This window comes from Pholcus phalangioides, unplaced genomic scaffold (genome assembly GCF_987345545.1).
Source record: "Pholcus phalangioides strain wild (caught in Gottingen) unplaced genomic scaffold, Ppha-v1.0 ptg000015l_1, whole genome shotgun sequence".
Taxonomy (NCBI): domain Eukaryota; kingdom Metazoa; phylum Arthropoda; class Arachnida; order Araneae; family Pholcidae; genus Pholcus; species Pholcus phalangioides.
The window spans coordinates 67,459,233-67,482,763 of record NW_028301608.1 but is presented as its reverse complement, the minus strand read 5'-3'; the positions used below and the strand labels follow the sequence as shown (position 1 = coordinate 67,482,763).

Sequence of the window (23,531 nt, the reverse complement as noted above, 5' to 3'; positions counted from 1 at the left end):
TTATCAGTTAAGGCCGACTGGATAATGGATCCCACCTAGTCGACCTTGTATCGGCCATCGAGAAAAACATGCAAATGTCGCTGTCAATCATAAATTTTTATTGCTCTGATGCGTTAAATATCCATAAACTCATTACTAGTTGACATGAAACAAATCCCGTGGTGATCATATGAAATCAGCCGATGTAAAGGCGTCATTGTTTTGCGCTTAAAGCTGAATCTCGCGCTTCTTTTTTCGATATCAATTTCAAAACTATTCGATTGCTGTTTTCTCTAGAGTTGATTTATGGCTTGATATATTTACGCGAAATTTCAGCAAGAGAGAAACAATTTACCAGATGGAAAATGAATCGATGGCTTCGAGTGACAACAGCGTGGATCCGTGGACGGCCTTCCTTGAGTCCGGCAATCCCCTGAGGCACACAGTTTGTTTACTCTTCAGGAAGGGAGATAAGCTTGGACTGGAGAAATACGTCACCGGTCGATGGCTCCCCTTCAAAACCAAGAAGAATGATGAATCCTATGGTGTCGCTGCTGAGAAGCTCTTCAAACAGGTTTCACTGCTTTCATCATAGATAATTAGCACTGTATAATTGAAATTATCCATGGCTCCTCTTTCCCAAACCCTGGTGGGACCCCTTTATAATAATTTGTAGTGTGAAGTAAAAAAAAGAATCATCCCAGGCCCCTGGGTTGGAGCCCTGTTGGCTCATCTTTGCTAATATTACTATTGGTAGTTTTTGTAAAGCTTTCGCTGACAAAACTGTGGTTTTTTTTGAAAGGAGAAAATGAAATTGAACAGCTATAGCAGCCCTTTTTTGGCAAGGAAAAACATCTAAAGGCATGATGAGAAGTCACTAACTGTGACAGAGAGTCATGCTTTTGGACATTTTTCTTGCAAAAAAAAAAAGATCGCCATCACATTGCCAAGAAATAGACAATACTGTCTATATCCTGTTAAAATAAAAGAGACGACAATAATGAATAAAACAACATGGTAAGAGATTGACATTAAAATGAAAACATTCTAGACTAAACAAGCGATCAAGGTAAAAAAATGTAACATCCTAGATCAGATACAGGATCAAGATTGAAAGTGAAGCAGCACATTGTAAAATGAACAATTTGTTATAAATGAAAACATGAGCACCCCCTCCCCGCATAGATATTCTCTGGGTTTTAAATGAAAACCGAGATTCTCTTTTAATTTATACGTATACAATGATCTGAGCAAAAAAGTAATAAAATGAAAGGTACAACCTGACAAGAAAGTACTCCTGAAGAAACCACCGAAGTAACATAGAATTCTGGTAACAAAACATAAACCAAAGAAATAGAAAAAAATTTTTACAAAAAAACAACTTTATGGTCAATTCAGACGTCATATTATTAGTGACACCTATCTGTGACTTCACCTTAAAACGATGATAAAGGAAAGACTGAGTATAATGGAAAGGTAATTATGAACCTACATGCGGAAGGAAAAATTACTCAAGTACTTATTACTTAACATTGGGACAAAAATAAAATGCTTGACTATTTAAAGTTAAGTTAAAATTTATTTGACTACTAAATTACTCAGCCTGTATAAATGGGCCTTCACTTCAAGGAGATTGAAAATTGCTATGTTGAGATGTTTTGCTTATGTCTAACCTATTTAAGAGAACATCCTATGAGATGGAACTAAAAGTTATGTACACTGTATCTAGAGGCTTGTTTATGAGGCTAGTTTGCTACAATAAGGATCAAGTGTATTTTGCTTCAATTTTGTTTGCCATTATAAGTCCTATACATGTTTTTGTTTTGCTTACCTCAATTTGATCAGTTATTTAAATTTATTCTACAGTATTTTTCAATAAAAGCAGATGTGCTGAAACTTGTTCATTTTGCTACCTTCCATTATGCTCCTAGTGATCATTTTGTGGAGAGGATCACATTTTTGGCTGATGTCAAACAAGACGAAAAGGTCATACTTTTATTGTTTTTTTTGTGTATTTTAAAGTGATGTGATTCACATGCAAATAGAAATTACAGTCGAATCCCGTTTTAATGAACACTTTTCTAATCCCCCAAGTAAGTTTACATAGGAACAATGCTAGGTAACCTGGAATTCCTTTATAACGAAATTTCGTTATAATGAAGTGATTCTTCCGGTCTCTTGGCGTTCGTTATAACGGGATTCGACTGTATATACGATTTGGATTTTGCTGAAATGATTTTGGGAGTGATTGATGAAATGGCGATTGTGTTTTTTATTTATAAATTTTTCCAATAATTGTTTAACCTTTTTTATCTATGTACTCAAATAGGTTTTTTATGTAAATCTTATAGATTATTTTTAAGCACTTTTATGAATATGTTAAAGGAAAAAACTGTGTGGTTCATTGTCATCATTCCAATTTTCACTTCTTTATTTCATGGTTTCACTTGATTGGTGACTGGCCATTGGCTCTGCATGTGTATATACACACAGCTTCACTTTTCTGCTCACCTCTCAGTTGCTTTCTTAGATTTGTTTTTGTTATCATAAGATTCAATGTGATTTTACTCTATACTTCACCAATGTGAATGCATCCGTAAGTCAACCACATTTTTTTCCGGAGGTAAACAAGTGTATGAACATCATTTGGACATGGTGAAAAATGTTATTAGGCTACATTGATATTCCAAAATAAACGAACAATAATGCTAGAGACCCGAATCTCCAACACATTTTACCCAACAATGAACTAGGATTTCAGCACTTCACCTATTAAACATTCTGTATTTGGAGGAATTTATCACATACACACATAAACTTCCATATTTCCTGAGTAGTGTTAATTCATTGCAGACTATTGGCAGGTACTAATTAGATCATCTAGGATCCAGTAAAACTCTAGCTGCCAACCGAAAGACAGTGTATGGAATTGGTACAATTCACAAATGCAGTCTCTGGAGGCTGTTTTGAAGAGCAATGTGAGAAACACTTTCTTACCCTTCGGTGGCAGGAATATTTGTATAATTCTTTTTCCACACTAATATTGCATAACTACACGTATAATAACTGCCTGCATATTTTCGTAGTGATTCGACTATTTTTTCCTTTGTGTGTTATTTAAAAAAAAGGTGGTGAGGGTATATATATCATATATATATTTTAACGTGTATAAAGAATCCCCTTTTTGCCGAAAATTAGGTCCCAAAAATAGGATGTTTCTTGTACATGTTAAAATATGGTAGATATCAAGCAGATAGTTTAAATTTTTTTTAAATTAACAACCATGATTTTAAATTTATAAAAAAGATGTGCATGAAGATTGTTCAATTATTATCTGTGGAAGTAAATTGAATGTTTTAGGAGCTAAAGACAGGAGAAAATTTTTGGAAACAAGTTTTATTTGGTTTGGGTACCTGTATTCCCTCTAAGCTGCATGTCTGCTCAACCATGCATGGCAAAAATTGCTCCTGTGAATACAAAATTTCCATTGAGTGGTCCCAATATACCTTTGCGTGTGCATAGCAGCACCTCACGATATTCAGATACAGATCTTTACATGTGAAAAACAAAAAAATATGGAATGTTGCTTCATTTTTATTTATTTTTTTGTCAATCCCTGTTACATATACATGTCCAATGAATGATGATAATGACTGTTTTGAAAATGAGCATAGGATTCAAAACTTTTAGCTGCTTCTTATTTTCTTACTTTAGAGCAAGCGAGATATAGAATGGTTCTCGTTAGATCAGCTCAAACAATGTAAGATTGATTTGATGGGACTGGAGCCATTAATGTTTGGGTTACAACTGCTGGAGACCAAATCCACTTCTCTCATCGATAACTTTATTGAATTTGACTGTGATAAATTGATTGCCAGCCCATTCAGCGATTCTTCAGAATTGCAAAAAATCTGTGTAGAAAAATTGTTCAGCAGTGCTTCCGTTGGAATTAAAGGTAACGCTAGGTTTGTATTGTAATCATTATGCATGAAATGTAATACTTTAGAATAGGGGTGCGCAACCTGTGGCCAGTGCACCCACTGAGAGGTTCAATCTGGCGCACAGATGTTATTCCTAAAGAAAACACTACCAACCCGCACAACACAATAAATACACTAGTTTCTAGCACCACCTAAGTGGTGTCTACATCGCATATCTCTAACTTTGGACTGAAAAAGCTGTGCACCCCCGCTATAGAGATAATATTTTCTTTACTATATATTAGTATGTTGTTTGAAATGAGAATATTTTCTAGAGTTATCAAGATTTACTTGAAAAATTACCATAAACTTTTGTGCACTGGAAAAAACTTTTTATACTTAAATATGTTGGAAATAGAGGAATACTATTCAAATAATATATATATACACACACACACCATAGAACTTCAATCATGCATGCCCTCCCCCAGAGCCAGGCCCACTGGATTTGATTTTTCACTGTTTTGTGGGCTGGAGGTCTCTGCTGGGTTATACGTATTTCAAACTGTAGTAGCTGGGACCATCACTACATGTTTGGATGATGGATGTGGCATATGTGGGTCATGGTTTATCAGCTCAGCTGCATACAAGCCCCTGTGTGTTTTATTTTAGGGGAAATTCAAGTATTGTGTAAGCAGATTTTCAGCCATTTTTGACCCCCCCCCCCCCCCCCGTCTGCAAAATTTTGTCAGCAGCTTAGAATATTTCATATCTTCAAAAAGGGGTGGTTGATGACGTAAGCAACCTTCAACCCCCCCCCCCCCTTGTCATCAAAAGTCAGCAAATCCAAAACCCCCAGATGGTGACATAATACTTAAATGACCCCTTATGAGATTAGACAGTAAGGGAATATAGATTATATTTTCTGAACTTTTATTGCATCATACTTAAAATACTGTATTTACTTGAATTTTAAGCATAATTTTTGCCCCTCCGAAATCAAACCTATTTATATTCACGTGCCTTGAATTGTTGATATTATCACATACATTTTTGCAATTGTGGAATTAAGTGTGTGTTAGATACCAGTAAATACGATTTTGAGAAAAAATATTCAGTTAAAAAGATGATAAAAGATCAGCTGCTATGGTGGCCGAGTGGTCATAGTCTCAGACGTGCATTGCATGGATCTGGATTTGAACCCCACCGTCGCCACAGTGGTGGTCGGCTGAAGTTGGTTATCTGTGGTTTTCAACTTTGAAACTTGAATGTGAGCCAATCTCTGCGACTAAAAGTCTCAGCACAGAGAGCAAAAGGCCTACAATGGTATAAATACCCAATCATTACGCTTCACTCACAATATGAAGTATAGATGGCAGCACTAAAAAATTCACACGCAACATTAGATATATCTAGTGTAGTCAACAGTCACACTGTTAGGTGCATACACCCACACTTCTGGCACAACTCATTTGGTAGTAAATTGCCCAAGGCAATAGATCAGAGTTGTGCTGGGTTTGGAAGAAAGAAAGGAAGTTAAAAAGATAAAGAAAAAGTTATGCTGTGTGAAAAAATATGAAAATCCTATAGCGTCATAGCAGAAAGACGTGTCTCTCTTGAAATTTGTATTTCTCAGAATTAAAAAATGCTGAAAACGTATTTACTTAAGAAATGAAAAATCTATAGGGGGAAGGGGTGTTATAGTTGCCTAGTAGTTGAATAATTAGTATGTGGAATTCTAGCTTTTATATATATATATATATATATATATATATATATAAAAATATATATAAATATAAATATATATAAATATAAGTTGTGAATTTATTTATTTTTTTTATAAGTCTTAAGCAGTAATGATAGTTACTATATGTACTCAAATTTGAATGCACCCCCCCCCCCCTCAAAATCAAACCTTTCGACATAGATGCACATTAAAATTGATAACCATGTTATGAGAAAAACATTTTTGCATCCAGAGAATAAGCTGCGTGTTAAAATCATAATAATCTATAATTCTTTCATTATAGATTGCTACTAGGGTTTTAGATTCAAGTAAATATGGTAGTACCCTTGGCTTGCCTTGTGCCAAGTAAGCAGTTGTGTGGCAGAAGTCATGTTTCTTGGTCATATATTTGTATTAGCAGTCTCAATGCATCTTTACTTGCGAGCAACGAACTAAGCCTGTTCTAGTTATAATAGTTAGCCTATGTATGTTTCTATTTTCAGCTCAACCACCTCAATTTGGGTTTGTGTCAGACCATTAAATTGTTCTTTTACTTTGAATATCCATCCGAGATGAATGGTGGGAAAATAACATATTTTTTAATATCTGATATTTGAAAGGTTGTTTGTGAAAACATAAAATCTGATGCTGCCGTTTGATTAACCACATTACTTATTTGTTCGATTTTTTTTTTTTTAATTGCCTAAGACTTTCAAATTTCTGATTTTCTAACCCAATAAATATTACTTTGTAGAGCAAGTTCTGGTGTTTCTGGAATTTTTATACAAGTGCTACCCATGTATCACAATGAATTTTCGCATATTTGCTGATTACGTCAAGACATTGGGAATAAAAGATGAAGCGTATCAAGCAGCACTGTTCAGGTTTATACATATATTTTTTAAATTTATTATTTTGTAATTTCTATCAGTGAAAATCTATCAAAAAATGAAATCTTCAAACCCTAAGGATACATTTTTTTATTTCAATAAAATAAAATAGCTGAATGTGGATTTTTTGACAAGGCACTGAGTTCTTTATTTGATGAAAATAAGATAACCGTGGTAGCTCATCCAATATGTGTATATTCATACAGTGAAACCTGAATAAGATGTGTCAAAGAAGTGAAATAGTTTTCCCTTTTAGACAGGTTTCTGTTTTATAAAGTTACACATATCAAAGCATTAATCATCAATGGAACTGTCTTTTGATTTCTTTTAAGACAGGTTTGTCTCATAGAGTGTCTGTTTTAGGCTGGCATTATACTATAAAAGTTTGATAAAAGTACTTTTATAAAAATTGAAAAATGCAACTAATAAGAGAATTAGTAACATTCTAGCAAATGCAATCGATCACCTTATTGGTTGTATTTTTCGAGTTTTATAAATGAACTTTTATGAAACTTTTATAGTGTAATCCCGGCCTTAGACATGTTTCACTGTAATTTACTATTTTCAGATAATTTTAAATTAATTTTTCAGGAAGAAATGAGATTTTAATTATTAGTGATATCCAAAATAAATAACCTCACTGATTGTCAGTAATTGCATATACTTAATATATTGTCACTAAAAGTTTCATAATTTTATCCAGAGCTTTTGACATCGCTGGAAATTCTCACCTGCGCTATAAAGACTTCATAACTGGCCTTTGTGCTTTCGATCCCCTCACTCAACATGGGGGACCAGCTGGAGAAATGAGATGTCGTTTCATTTTCCGTTTTTATGATGGTGATTCAGACAACTACTTAGAAAACAGTGAGCTGAGGTAAATGAATTGAGCATTTATTATTTTTCTCAAACAAGCCACCATTTAATTAATATATAATTAAGAAATATTTCTTAATTATAGTTGGTATGACATAGAAAAATTGACTAAAGTTTATATGATTATAATAGGTTATTTTTCAATGGTGTTTTAAAAATAAACTTGTCACATATTTATTGAAATTAGTGAAACTACTTATATTTTGAGCATTTTAACATAATGCAATATCATCCTTCTATATAAACATCTTTATTTCATAAATATTTTTCACTCTTTATTTTCTACATTTCTCACATCTTCCATAAAAGTTTTTTGTCAAATTTTATATTGTTACATCATTTCTTCATTGCATAGCACATAGTTAGAAAGTTCATTTGGGTATTTTGTGGTTTGCTTGTCCTCCTAGACATATCACAATTTACATATGTACTAGAGCCAACGACAGTAATTTATAATCACTTTTATTTACATAGATGATTAAACCAGAGCATTCGATGTGCTCTCTCTTCCAACAGTCAACAACCTATCTTCCAGGCTCTTTGACCTTACAACCCCGATCTGATTATCGTATATCACTTCATCTCACTTGCAACACATTTTGCACCTTTTATTATAACCAATAATTTAAATTGAACTAACATGGACTACATTTAGCCTACATTTTTAGTGTCATAAGACATAGCTTTATTCTGCGAGCACTTGCGCTAACCTGATGAAATAAGAGGATTTTAAGAAGGCAATATTCTCATGAATGCCACTGAGAGGGTCAAACTTCCCTTCCTTGCTTGATGTAGCATATGTTCTTATTGTGTTACTGCTGTTATATTATGTTTTCAATAATTTGTAGACTTGTGATATAATAATTTGTAGACTGTAATCTTATAATTTCAAATTACAATTTAATAGCATAATTTTTTTAACAATATTTGTTTAATGTAATATTTGAGATATCAGTTCAATTAATTAGTTAAGAAAGAATTATTATGAGATTAGTTAAAAAAAGAATTATTTATAGCATTTTATTCAAATTAACTACAGTGAAACCTGTGTATAATGATACCGTCTATAACGATAAACCTACCTATAACAGTTATTTTCTTAGGTCCCTGCAGAATTCCTTTCAATAGGAAATAGTGCAAATGCTCAAACTGTCTACAACAATAACCTTTCTATAACAATATTTTAGTAGATCCATACAATATTGTTATAGACAAGTTTCACTGTATGTGAAATAAATATAATGTAAGAGTTTCTTTTCTATTATCAGGAACATGGTAGCAGATATAGTGAGAGCTAAAGGACTTCCAATGGATGACTTGAAACTAGATGATAGTGTAAAGACAACTATCCAGTATGTATGATGAATTTTTTATTAATTTTTTCTCATTTAATTATCATGATTAGAGTAGTAGATTATGCTTGCTGAATGTTTGCAATAAAAGAGTGAAATTAATAGATTCACATACAAGTTTAATATAATCTTGTTTTTATCATCTGCACTTCTGTAAATCTTTTTGTGTGTGTATGTGTTAAAAATAATACTATTTAATATAATAATTTAATATAATAATGTATTTAATATTTAAATTATTAATTTTTGAAAATACATCAGGTGTAAATTTGTATTGTACCTGAACCGCTCTTCTTCCCCCCCCCCCCAATATTTGCTACCATTTCCATGATGCCTGTTGAAATTAGGTTCAAGCTCCCTTATTATTTCCAGTTCTTAATTTTACACAATGTTTTAACTTCATGCCTATGTTAATAAAATATATATATATATATTTTTTAATTTGCCAAGTTTCATCTAATATTAAGTTTAAAAAAATTCAAAAAAAATAAAAAACACCCTTGGGAAGGCTTTTTTTTCTTTTGAACCAGACTATTGTCTTGTGCTTTCTTCTTCGACCTAATCTACTGATTAGAAGCTACCAATTTGCTAAAGTAACTAGACTTACTAGGTATTAAATTCCTCCTGAGACTCTCAACCAAAATAAACACTTTTTTTTATACATAAAGATTGATCATCTATTAAGAGATCTATTCCCTATCTTTGAACTAAAATTCTTCTTTATACAAGAGTCAATAACAAAGATGATAAGGGGTTTATTGTTTGGTACTTCGCTCCAACGATCACCAACAATTAAATTTAAACTTTGATTCCCTACTAAGGTATGATTTTAGTTTTTTTAATTTTAAATTATAAAATTTATAAAAGCCAAATTTTAATTTTTAAACAAATAACAAAATTTCACTCTTGAGTAGCAAATGAAATCACTTCCATCTAACAAATTTAAATTGATCAATCTTTTGGAAAGATATGATCCAAAATTTGTCCCTTGATAATATTTGTTTATCTCTTCACACTAACTTTTGCAATTTTTTATTTTCCATGAACTCCATTACCTTGAAAACTTTTTTTCGTTAACATTTCAGAATTTTTGAGCTAGCTGATGGAGAGCGTTTATCTTTGAATAAGTTTCTGAATGCTGTTGGTCAGCTCAAATTTCGAGGAACATCTGCACTTTTCCGATCAGCAAAAGCTATTTTCAGCAGTATTTCCAATGAGGGGTAATCATGCTTTTATCATTGCCATTGTTTTTTTAAATTAACATCAATACATATTTATTTGGTTGTGATGATCACATTTTATTTTGTCCCAGAACTTTATCAAATGCCGCAATGGAGCCACCTTCCACTAAAAAGCAACGAGTCTATGATCAATCCCAAGGTAATTTATTTTTGTAACTATAGTTACATGCTAATTTTTCTGCTTCCCTCTTATTTTCAAGTTAATGTAAAAATTTTGGTTCGATAGAAATCAAATTTATTATTTATGAAGTGATTATGCATGCCAACTGATCATTTCTAAAATACATCATTGCCAGAATTTCAAAGTTTGAACGCCCTTATTTTGTTAAATGTAAGTATTTATAATAGTAGCAATATAAAAGTAGTATTTATATCTAACAAATTATTAAATTATATTCTATAAAACATTCATATTTTTGAGACAAAAATCAATTTTTTTGCTCAATAAATATGACTTTAGATTTATTAATTATTGCAGTATATGTTTATATTTCAAATTTGGTTATGCTTAATAGTTTGTTATTTTGGAACCAAATTATTTTACTGGAAGAAAAATTATTTTCTTTTGTTTAATCTTAAGCTCTTCAATAATTTCTTGCAACTATGCATGTATGATTGATCTATAATATACTTTTTAAGTGTAATATAATCATTGTAGTTTCTCTCAAAAGCTTCTAGTCTGAATGATACAAGTGGAAGTTATGAAGTTAACCAAGATTATGAACTGGCGATACATTCAGTAACGGTCAAAAGATCTGGAGCTCTCGTAGACGTAAATTCACTGTGGGATCTTGTGGGTAATTCAATTATTTTATTCATTTTTTTTTTTGTCTTGCCATTGGCTGATCTGATATGTACGATGCTGTACTATATGTACATTGACTTATCTCAATGCAATTTACCTCATTCGCTTTTTATAGGTACATCGGCTGTTAGTAAAAGTGCAAAACTGCCTCCCAGAACAGAGCGAGTCATGTCTGTGGACACATTCAATCCTGTAAATATGCAAATATTTCCCTCTGATTTATTTATTAAACAAAAAAGTAATATAGCTACTATAAAAGAAAAAAGCTAATACAGTTGTTGCTTGATTTTATAAACCATGTGTTTTTATGAATCAATTTTCAGGTCCAGGATATTAAAAAAAGCAGGATTTTTTTTTATTAAAATTAAGTGACTGCTTACTAATTAAATTCAATTTTTAAATAAACAAATAACATTGTTTTAAATGCATTCTAATTAAAACAAATCTTTTTAATCATTAAGAATGCATATTTCATATCATTTAACAATTTTTACCTAATCTCGTAAATTTAATTAAAGATTGATGAATAAACTAACAAACGAACCACAATCAAGAAATATGAACATCCAAAATCTGTGTTCATATAACATGAAAGGTTGTTGAACCTGAATTAACTTCATTAATTAACATTTTTCTTGTATAGATAAGTGCTTTTATTTATGAGGGCACTCCCCACCCTCATAAATAAAATGCCTGGTGGCGACTTTGTATCGCATATAGTACTGGCTTTCTTGATTCACTCCATACACAATCAAAGGGTCATTCAGCATCAACTAAATGGAAAACATTCTATTGACAAGATTTTTTTTTTCTTGCTCAATTGATGGATGCATTTATTGTGATGTGTTTCTGACTTGCCTGATGTTGCTTGATAATTTAGGCCTACACATTTTTATTCTTTGAAAGATTTAATAAGTTTTGGTTAAAAAATAAGCAAACTTTTTCACTTTTCATATTATAATCTCTAGTCCAATGGTATTTATGTTGATATCATTATTAAATCAAAAATTAGGGGCATAGAATTCAAGGTTTTATATAAAAAATCTCTTTTTTTTATTGGGGGGGGGCCCTAGTGCCCCATTGTCATACATTGCAAATACTTGGTACAGTTATATCTAAGTTTATATCCCCCTATTTTTTCTGCTATTTTTTTCCACATACAAAATCTAGAAATAATAGAACAGCTATCTTTCTGCACTATGTCTAGGAATTGGGTTCAAGTCAAAATTTATCAGATCTAACCATACTAGGTTATTTTTACCTCATTATCATTGAAGTTAAAGAAAAAATGAGCTTTAAATTTTGTGATTTAAATTAATAATTTTCTTAAAATAAATCGAGTGATTTAAGTTTTGTGATTTAAATTGGCGTATCCTGTTCAGGTCTCAAACAATATACAGTCGACACTCATTATAACGAACCCACATTATAGCGACTATTCCGTAATAACAACCAGTAGAATAAGAGATGTTTTCATATAATGAATAACCTATATTTTTTCCTCCCAATATACCAACCTTAGAATATAAAATCCATTTTTGACAGGACGATGGAGGTCATTATAATGAGCCTCAACTGTGCTATTATTTTAAACATATTTTCTGTGACTTGACTGTATATATATCTGCAAATTCCTTTAAATTTTTTTCTTAATGTAAGGTACAGAAATTGGTGCCACAAATTTATTCAAAAATTTATATGAATCTGAGTTTTAAAACTCATTTTCTTATTCTTTGGTTTTATTTGCAATTTTTTTCTCATGTTTTTTTACTGCTATTTATTATCAGTGCATAACATTTCAACATATCAATGCACAATATTCTCTTATTTCTCATTTTTAGAATGCAAAAATAAATTTTCTTGTTGAAAATGACTTGGTTCTTGAGTGAACATTAAATATTTTTGTGAAATTTATTAATGTGTGGTTCTTATTTTATTCTTTGGGTATATCTTAGGCTTTCCACGCAAATGAAATGCTTCATTGCTTAAGATTTTTTGAGCTCAAAAACAAGTTAAAGAAAAATAGAACTGATGGTGGAAATCTTGCTGTTCAGAAAGACCCATTGACTTGGGGTGAAGTGGATATGAAAGCTTTGGGACATTGTTATATGGTCATATGCAAAATGGCTCAAGGAATCATTCAGAAAGAGTCTAGACTTGTTGCAGTCAATGCGCCAGCGTACATTTTGGGTTTGTATTTGTCTATTCTACTACAGTGAAAATCAAATACTCTTGTTTATTGCGTACTTTATGTGTTGCAAGAGGAAGTTAAATCACCCAAAGTGATGAAACAAATGACTTGTACTAATGAATAAACCAATCGTTTATTCATATCTTCACTAGATGCTTTTTATCTAAAATATGTTACATGTAAATTAAATTATAATTTATTCATTCCTCTTGATGTGCATGTGTTTTAAGCCTGTAATTAGAGTTACGTATTTTCCTCCATATAATCTGCGAATTATCAGTTAAAAAAAGGGGTTAAACATTAAAAAATGTGGATTATATACAGCTGCAGACAATCTGCAGAAAATGATGTTATCAGTCTGAAGAGTCTGAATTTGAAGGTTTTTGATTGAACTGTAAATTAGGTTTTGTGTGTAAATAATGCTATTGTTTGTAAATAAATTTCATTAATTGGTGTATCAGTGTATTGATTATTGAAACACTAGGTAAAATTTTGTTATTATTTTTAAATCCTGCATATATGTTGCCACTGATTATATGTGAGTTTTTCTTTCAAATTTCACATGCAGATTATGCACCACTGCAAATTATATGCAGAAAAATATGATCAATGTGGATTTCAACTTGAATGATTGAATAGGTTTTATTTCATTAATAACCCAAGTGTTAGTTTTGCTGGAAAGAGCCTTATATTATCTTAATATTACCTTTTGGGTGAAATAATAGACAACAACGCAAGTATACCGAAAATTTGATGAAAGCAAGCTGTTGTTTTCATCACATTTTGGGTATACTTACACTGTTGCTATTATGTCTATATATTAGTTATTCATGTTTCACTTTTGCAATGTTTTATTACATTGAAATTCTGCTTAATTAAATCATTCGGAAAATGATTTAATAAATAGTCTTTTGAAACTATAAATACTGTAAATTTGGTTAAATTATAAATCTAATTTATTCTTAGCCTTCTGATACTACCTTGGAATGTAATTTATGTCACTAAACAGAGTTTGAATGAGCATCTATATGGCAGAGGTTTTTAAACTTTTCATTTTTGTGCTCCCCAGCACTACCACTTCTGGTAGGAAATTAGAAAAAAATTGAATCTCTTGTCACACCCCTAACTATTAATAGTGCTTCTGACTGATTCTGAAGCTCTTTGCAGCTCATTAAAGCAATGCACTGATTAAAATTGATTTCTAAACAATAACATTTTTGAATGGCATATAGTTTGCTTATGTGAATTTTGCTACTTTGAGTAACATGTATCATCCTGTAATCTGCATGTGCAAATTTCATTTACCAATAATGAAATCTCTGGGAATTAAAGGGGTTTTAGTAATGATTTTTCACAATTAATCACAATTCTTCTACTGGCATCTATATATCATGTGTTGATTTGAAAAACAATTTTTTTTGCATTAGTTTTTATTCTTCCAAAAGAAGCTGCAGATAATGTATACATAATGACACACGAAGAAATTCATTCTTTTTCAAACTTAAAATCTGCATATTATACACAGGTTTCTTGTGGTACTTTGATGATTTATTACACATTTGCATTTGAATATGATTCTTTAGGTGATATTCATGGAAACTATGAAGACTTGGTATGTTTTGAAAAAACTTTATGGAGACTGGGATTGCCTCTGACACCAGCCAGCTTTGTTTTTCTTGGTGACTATGTGGATAGGGGAAGCTATGGAGTAGAAGTATGTTGTGTTCATGTTGTTTCAATATTAATTCATTAATCCAGACTGAATTCTGATTTTATCTTTATGGAGTAGTCCAAAGAATAGTAGTTTGATAAAATATCAATTATTCTGTTGTTGATACAATAAGATGCAGTTGATGTAGCTCAAAAATTATCTATTTTATTAAAACAGAAAATATGTTTGCTTTTTTTTAATATTTATGTAGTTACATGATAATTTGGGATGATTAAATTTAATTATTTTAACTGGGAATTTATTTTGAAATGATGGGTTCCCCAATGTACTGTGTTACACACTGGACAATGTAAAATAGTTTCGTTCTCATGAAGCACAGCATTTCACCTATCATGAAACAATAAGATATGAAGATGAAAAATATAAAATATGTAACTACGTAAAGATCCATTTTCCTTCAAGTTGATCATTATTTCGTACCAGGAGAATATCCTGGTGGTTAATGTATATACTTTGATATTTGTGTTAAAATGCCTTTCATATTTAACTTAAATCTAACATTTCCAAATTTTTATTTATGTTATAAATATTGTAACAAATATGTTTATGTCTAACAATTAAAGATAAAATTCATATTAACACAATGAAGTTAAAACGACAAACATGGATAAGTGATAGAAGGCCAACCATGAAAGCTGCCCCAACTTTCAGGTCAAAAGCAATTACATCCATAAACACTTGCAATGATGATTGATAACAGTATGGTTTATTCAACTATTCATATTACTCTTATCATAATATGGAATAATGATATTTTTTCTACTGGTATGAAATTGAAATTTCATTATTTTTATGTGTTTGTAGGACAATGCTGAAATGTAGGAGAGAATATCTTTATTCATTATTTAATTAGTGCATATGCAGAGCATATACATTTTGTATCAGCGTAATTTTGAAAGCTTATGTAATGTTTTTTTTTTAATGTATTATGGCGTTATTATTATTTATTTTTTTGTAAAAACAAGCAAAAAAAAAGAAATGAGCTCATTTACTAAATAATTTTGTAGGTCATTGGCTACTTACTTTGTCAGAAGATTTTGGCTCCAGATAGAATCGTCTTACTTAGAGGGAACCATGAAATAAGAAGTGTGCAGGACATGTTTACATTTCACAAGTAATCATATGGAAAAGTTATTAAATATTTCCTGCTTGATATATTTATTTTATTTCAGTAGCACAAACTTTTTAACTTTACGGAAAATTTAAATGCTTCATATTTTTCATTAATTTTCAGAGAATGTTTGAATAAATTTGGTTCGCCATTAGGAGATGAAGTGTGGCAGGCAATCAATCAAGTTTTTGATGTTATGCCAATCGCTGCTGTTATTGATGAGAAGGTAGTTCAAATAAATACATTTGTATACATCACTCTTTGCTGTAATTAAAAAATAATTCACTTTAATGAGGTTGTTGACATATCTCTTATTTTTATTTTCTTCATAATTTAATTTTGGTTTCATATCTGTCCTTTTCATTTAAATCATAGTTATTTGACATACGTATCTGATATAGCAGTATATATACATAACATAGTTCTCAACCAGTGCTCCACGGCCGCTCAAGGAAAATATTTAAAAAAATAGTAAATTTGAAAAAAAAATAATTATAAATATTTTTAAATAATAAAACTAAATCAGTAACTTTGATGAGTAAAGTAAAAATAGGCCTACTGCCTTTGTCATAAAAATTATATACCAGAAAGGACTCTGCGAGTCGAAAAGGATTGAGAATCCCTGACATGGTGCAACAACTCATAGTTATTCAATTTTTTTTTCTAAAAATCTACCGATTCTCATTCTAATTATAAATTTTCTTCTCTAAAGTTTTAAAATTTCAACATGCATGATTTGATACTGTGATCAATGCAATTAAATTCTGAAGGAACAGGCATTATTTCTGAAATCATTGCAATGCCTATTAAATTTTGATTTGGAGATCAGATTTCCTTCATAAAGACCCCGTCCCCCCCTAAATATTATCTCAGTTTATAGAAAAGATCATTCAGATTCATAAATAGCTTAATTGGCTGTCTTAATTCAGAAATAACTTCATTGGGCCCCATATGTGATGATATCAGTCAACAGTATTTCATTAGAACCATTTTTTGCTTAGCTTATTGTTTTTGATGAAAAATACCCATCAATGAACTGCTGCACTTAGTATAATATTAATACATCTTATTATATACTGTTAACTAGTATTATAAGATGTACACATTTTTTTGCATTCATATGTTGTATACTCAATCTAACTCTCACTAACTAGCATCTAAGATGTGTACATTTTTTCTCTAGACTTACTTTTGAGAAGAAGAAAAAAACTGCTTGTAAGAGTGCAGTGCATAAATGTCCTTACTTCTTTATTTAATTCATTAGTGTATATATCTCCTGTCAACTGTATAAAATTTTGCATTGTAAAAACTTTCCAAAAATTCTTGAATTCCTCTTTTCAATTAATGAAAAAATAATTTTTTAGATCTTCTGTGTGCATGGTGGTATACCTCCTCCTTGGTTAGGTGAAGGGAAAATTGAAAGCATCAAAACGATACCTAATCCCTTACCAGATCCAGAGGATATGAGCCCTCTTGCATGGGAACTGATGTGGAGTGATCCAATAAGGTATCTTCAGTCTTACATCTTTCGGTCCAATAAAGTATATTTTTTATGTTTTTTAATGAAAATATTCTTCAACCTTTTAGACCCAGTACTGACAAACAGGATGGTGGGGGGTTTCTTGCTGTAGATATTATAAATACAACTTCAGGGAGTTCAGCCTTGGCTTCAGCAAGGACACAAATAATTCTTAAATTTAGGGCTGAACTCCCTGAAAGTAAAAAAATATCTAAAGCGGGAAAACACAATTTCCAGGTTTGTGCGTACAGGGTCCAAAAGGGATAAAATAGGTTTTTTTTTATCATAACATACATTATGATAACGGTTATAGGATATTACATAGAATATACACTGCACTTGCTTTCCTTTTTTTCTTTAATACCCATAAATCTGCAATCAGTGCTGCACTTATTGGTGTGGCAAGTGAGTCTGGCTCAAACATTTTGGCCAAACATTCCTTTAGGTAAATCTAGGATTTGCTAAGAGTACCAAATATTTTGGTTTGCAACTTGTCCAACTTAATTTTTACTACGAATTTTCATAAATTAGGGAGTGGTTATATTAAAATGAGCTCAACAATGAAACAAAGCTTGTGCTGCGAACAGCATGAATATTGCTTTATAGAGATTTATTGCTATGTAAAATGTTTTTAAAGTGGAATCCTCTTGACAACGAACACCATAAGGCTAAGTTTTGTCTGCTGAAAGGGAGTGTCTATTAATATAAAATGAAATGCATTGAGGTCCTGTGTCACAGACTTCAAATGTGTGTTAACTGTAAGGTTCTACTATATAATAAAATTTGGCTGTATGGTTGTTTTCTTTTTTGTTTTAGATAGATGGCAATTTTATGTATTCAAAAAAGTTTTCATTTCTTTTCCTAATAAAGTTCTAAATTTTTACATTTAAATCATTAAACAACTATTTCAGCCACGAGAACAGTGAAGAAGACATGATCAAATTCAGAGAAAGTGAAGGGTTTGTGACAAACATGAAAAGAGGTACAGCCCATTGTTTTTCTTCTGAGGCTTTAGAAAGCTTTTTGTCTCGGAATGGTTTGTCTCATGTTGTCCGTGCACATGAAGTGCAGCAAGCAGGTTTCAAGGTAAACAGAGAAAGTTTCAATCATATTGATGAATGTGAATTTTTTGTAAACAATTTTTAATTAATCACTTTATGCTCAGGGTTTTTTTTTTCAAAAGAACTGCTGAAAATAATTTTGTTTTTGCCATGTTTTTACCTACGTTCTTTAGGAACTGAATAAAATGCTGGTAGTGCAGTCAAAATTTGGATGTTTGAAACAATATTCTAAAATGTTAAACTTCTACTACATGAGTATTCTGTACTTAGTCACTGAAGATTATTTAGAAATCAAAAAATTATTATTTTTTCATCTGAATGAAAAACCTTTAATTTGAAACATAATTAAATTTTAATTACCATATATACTCGTGTAGAAGCCGAGATTTTTTGTGGAAAAATTCATTCCTCAAGTAGGGGGGTCGGCTTATACTCGGGTCAGTTTTTGATGAGAAAATATCGACCCCCGCAATCAGTAGTCATTTTTGTAGCAGTGTTCGAGAAACCGGCATTATTAGTATGGAATATGTTCAAACCCCAGATAATGTCAAAGACGAGGCAAAGAAATCGAAAACATCATTGGCTTTGATACCAGGTGGGTTAACGTTGATTATAAATCCTTATGTGAGCATCAACAAGCCTTTCAAAGACTATTTGAGGAATTTGTGGATCGAATGGATGAGTTCCGATGATAAAGAAACTATAAAAAGTGGTGCCGTGAAGAAACCTGACATTGGCCTAGTGTGCCAATGGGTTCATGAGGCGTGGAATTCTGTTTCCACCAAAATTATCATCCGATCCTTCAAAAAGTGTTGCATTAGCAATGCGATAGACGGAACTGAAGATGATATCCTCTTTGAAAGTGACAATGGCGATGCCAGCCCAGATGAAGATAAAACGAAAGTGCCGCACCCCCATGATGATCTGATGGATTACGATGAGCTTGGAGACTCAGAAGAAACAGATTAAAAAGTTTGAATCGTTTTCTATTGTAAATTTTCGTAAGCTATTCATTTTGCATGAAAATATAAGAATTTGTTTTCTCTGAAATGCACGGATTTTTTGGGGTCGGCTTATACACAGGTTTTCAATTTATTGCGGTTTTCGTGGTGCTGAAGTGGGGGGATCGGCTTATACACGAGTATATACGGTATATGGAGTTTTATGGCGTGTGTGTGTGAAATATTGGATTCTCTGTTCAATGTGTGATTTGAACATTCATTTTTTTCCTCTCTCTCATTATTTCTAGCTACAGCATAAAGGGAAGTTGTTGACAGTATTCTCTTCATCTCGTTACTGTGGTGGGTCTAATGAAGCTGCGTGCATTTTGGCTGACCGATCAAAGTTGCGTTTTATCAGACTCAATACTTCATGAATATTCCTCGCAGACTGATTGCTTCACAGATTCAGATTCAGTTCACTAATCAGTTTCATAGTTATATACTTTATTTTATTTCTCAAAAAATCTCATATTTTTGAATAAAATCAGTTTATATATTGTGTATTAAGTTGAAGACTTCATGAACTTATATAAACACCATTTTTATTTTTCCTAATGCATAATTAAAAAAAATTGGAGTGCATAGCATTTTAAATTTATATCTGTAAAAATTTGGAGATTTTTTTTATATTTTTGAGTTCTTGTTTCATAGGGTTTTTTTTTTTTGATGGGTGACATTTGTTGAAAAGACATTTATTTTGATTTTTTTATTTTATTTTCAAGAATCGAAAAATTTTTTTGTAAAAATTTCTTACTGTGTTAAAATATTTACTTTTATCTGAGGTCATTCATCACAATGACCCTAGTGCCCTTATTATCATTTTCTGATTTTATCTGAAATTCATTGTACATTTACATTTTGTATAATCATACGTGATCAACGTTCATCAATAAAAAGAAATTTTACTGTAGCATTATACTATACAGTAGATTGGTTAATCATTCAAAAACAATTACATATACGGCAAAAAAGCATAACAAAATTTTTGTGATAAGACAACTTGTTAGGATAATTGTGATATTGAAACTTTTTACTGTTCATATAAAAAAAAGTAACTTTTGTTGAGATTATTGAGAAAATATGGATCCATTTGTGATGAGATGTTGAAAAAAAAAATCACCTTGTTCATATTGATACATACATATTTTTTTATGACCAGTATTGTAATGGATTTTTTTTATATGATCAAAAATATAAAAATGTTATTTGTAATGATGCAGAAAATTGAAGCAAATAAATGAGCGTTACTGGGTTAAAATTTCTAAATTTTTCTAATTAAAAATCTACATGAAATATGTTCATAATTGACTGAAAGAACCACCTTATAAATTTTAATTGAAAGTCCTACGATCTATGATTATGTAATGTCAAAACATCACCTGTGTCAAATTTCACCACCACATTCTCTTGTATAGGCCTCGACCAACCAGCATTGTACAACATGAATAAATAAATATTTATTGGCAAAGTTCTAAGATTATTTTACAATGCCATTGCAAGTAAAAATTTTCATCAAGTTTTGCAAGAAGTCTGGCTTTATAATATATTCATCTTACTTTTCTCAATCCTGTTCCTTCACTTGAATGTAATTTGCTTATATGAGCAAAAAAATAGAATTCCTGATCTTGCAATGAAAATGAACTGGGAATAGGCAGGCAGACCTTCATTACGATATTTACATAAAGATAACACGAAAATTCAAGCATTCACTATTTTCACTTCAAAATATTGAAGACAGATTGCTGCCCCAGTTTCACATGAAACAAGCATAACCTTGACAGCAAAAAAAGCCTTAGTGCCTTGCATATATGCTGGAACATATATATATATTCCATTGTGCCAATTCTTTAGAAATTCCTCCACAGGACTGTTTATGAGATGCATGTGTGGTTTAGTAGTAGTCACGTAACTGAGCTGAAACAAAATTTATGTTGTTCTTTTGATAACAAACAATTTCATAACTTTTTCATAATTTATGAACATGATTACTGCAGCACGGGTCATTATTATAGATTTGCTTATTCCACAGACAATCATCTCATGTGTAAGCCGACAACGTCAATGAAGACAAAACAAAAAAAATTGTCTTTCATTAGTTTCAAAAGTTTGCTAGAATATACATATATTGTGTACATTCATTGTAAAAGCCTGTAAATGTCAGGTGAATGCTTCAGATTGTGCAGAGTTGCTCAACGTCATGAGTATATTATCAGTTGAGTGGGTTGTTTTTCCAGTTGTCTTTTCATTGCATTGCAGACGGACGAAAATCCCACCGACCAATATTAAAATGATCAAGGCCGTTGTGAGAATTCCCGTCCGGATGCCTTGCAAACAACCAAGCTGATCTGGTTTCCAGTTATTGCAGTTCAACATGGGTAACTGAAAAAAAAAATTAATAAAGAAAAAAATTAGCTGAATCATTGCAAAGAAATTTGTATCAAAGACAGAAAAAGAAAATTCAAGATAGCATGCTAATTTATTACAAAATGAAATTTTAGAAAGACGAAAATGTGTGTGTGTTTTGATAATCTTCCCAAGTTGTCCAATTAAATAGGAATAAATAAATGAAAACACAGAAACTCATTGAAATTTATTCTGAAAAATTAATTTTTACGACATCTCTGAAAAGAACTAGCTGTTACCCGCGACTTCGCTCGCATGGATTTGGTAATCTGAAAATTGTTTGGCAATATCATTCCTTCCAATAACATTTGAATTCCTCGTGACCCCCCCCCCCCCCCCCCCTGGAGCTGCATTTCCAGAAATCCGGTCTTGGCGAGTCTCTATATTATAAAATATAATACTAACTTAATTGCATATTTATAGCTTCCAGCGGTTTTTGCTCAGCGATAATTGCCACAGATAACCTTTGAACTCCTTAATACCATACAGTATGAATTTTAAAAAATCCCTAGTTATAGTGAGTTTTTACATTACAAAATAAAACTACTGACCAAATGTCATATTTATAGCTTCAGCCATTTCGGCTCGGCGATGATGAATCAGTCAGGACATGTTATTTTATATGGATAGATGTCCTTTTCTCACTTCCGCACATATGTGTAACCTCGTATTTTCAACTTCTAGGTCAAACAGATTATTGGAAGATTCTAAGGTCCACATTATTTGGATACTTTTTCTAATTGGAAGTATGCCTCTTGAATCAACGGTTCGCCAGTAAAATACCCTACGCCCTGTATGCACCCTGTATCTATAATTCTTATTAATATTTCCTACTGTAGGACCAGCTTATAACGAACACGTGTATTTCGAATTTTTACATAAAACGAAGTAGTACATTTCCCGTGAATTTCATATTCCGGGGTGGGAACTCTGCGTTAATTGCGCCGCACTGTGCCGAAATTAACATCTTTCGCCATCCTGCTCCAATAAGGTATTTTCGTATTTTTCTGCGCCAAATAGCGAATTTCGGAAAGGTTTCATTTATTTTTGTTCCTGCTTGCCGCGAAACGATTCTTTCCGAAAAAGAGCGTGTTTTATTCCACTGTTCTTCAACTATCGCCTTAAAACTATCGGCCCATCATCGGGCTTTCCATCGCGAAACCCCGATAATATCCGTGATTGTGCAACTGAAGATGGTTTGCAATGGTCTTTCAGCTTTAAAGCGCAAATGCGAGTCAGTTTTCGTTTTTTAAAAAAAATTCGCCACTGGAAGCAGCAGAAATTACTGTAGTCGATGGAAAAGCCGGTCGGAAAAAAAAACTAGCATGAAAGACGTATACTTACAGCAAATAATTCCCCCCCCCCTACTACCATTCTTTCTTATTTCCCCACGTGCTCACCCGTTCTTTCATTTTCATCTTATTTTAAAATTGATCCTTTATTTTATTTGTTTTAAAAAGGTTTAGAATAATCTTAATATTGATTATTTTATCATGTGTATGTATTGTTTATACTTTGTGTTAATTGCATTTTTAATTGGGTTGCTGTATTTTTAAAATATATGGCATCCATATCTTTATGGGCATCTTTTTATCAACCACCTCGTTGGGAATTTTGCCTGTTGTGGCGATGTATTTGTATTTGTATTAGTCTTAAGGGCCGAATTCCTTTCTTAGAGCATAGAGCAAGTTACATTTGTTGTTTGTTCTATCGTTACTTTTGTT

The 23,531-nt window shown here is 31.6% G+C and overlaps 1 protein-coding gene and 1 long non-coding RNA gene across 2 annotated transcripts in view; one reads left to right on the top strand and one right to left on the bottom strand.

The window, feature by feature from the left end:
• Nucleotides 1–9: 9 nt before the first annotated feature.
• Nucleotides 10–20,295, top strand: LOC149076578 (uncharacterized). Its single transcript, XM_089244163.1, has 17 exons — nucleotides 10–553; nucleotides 1,846–1,965; nucleotides 3,694–3,934; nucleotides 6,380–6,509; nucleotides 7,219–7,392; nucleotides 8,660–8,743; nucleotides 9,829–9,963; nucleotides 10,056–10,123; nucleotides 10,656–10,781; nucleotides 10,905–10,981; nucleotides 12,745–12,979; nucleotides 14,564–14,694; nucleotides 15,720–15,826; nucleotides 15,947–16,049; nucleotides 17,188–17,330; nucleotides 18,254–18,428; nucleotides 19,653–20,295. The coding sequence occupies exons 1-17, from the start codon at nucleotides 338–340 to the stop codon at nucleotides 19,776–19,778; spliced, it is 2,391 nt and encodes a 796-aa protein (XP_089100289.1). The 5' UTR covers nucleotides 10–337; the 3' UTR covers nucleotides 19,779–20,295.
• LOC149076577 (uncharacterized) overlaps nucleotides 20,291–23,531 on the bottom strand; it is a 37,537-nt gene continuing 34,296 nt past the window's right edge. The window contains exon 2 of the long non-coding RNA XR_016194074.1: nucleotides 20,291–21,783. This is a non-coding gene — a long non-coding RNA (uncharacterized LOC149076577). The remainder of the gene's footprint in view (nucleotides 21,784–23,531) is intronic.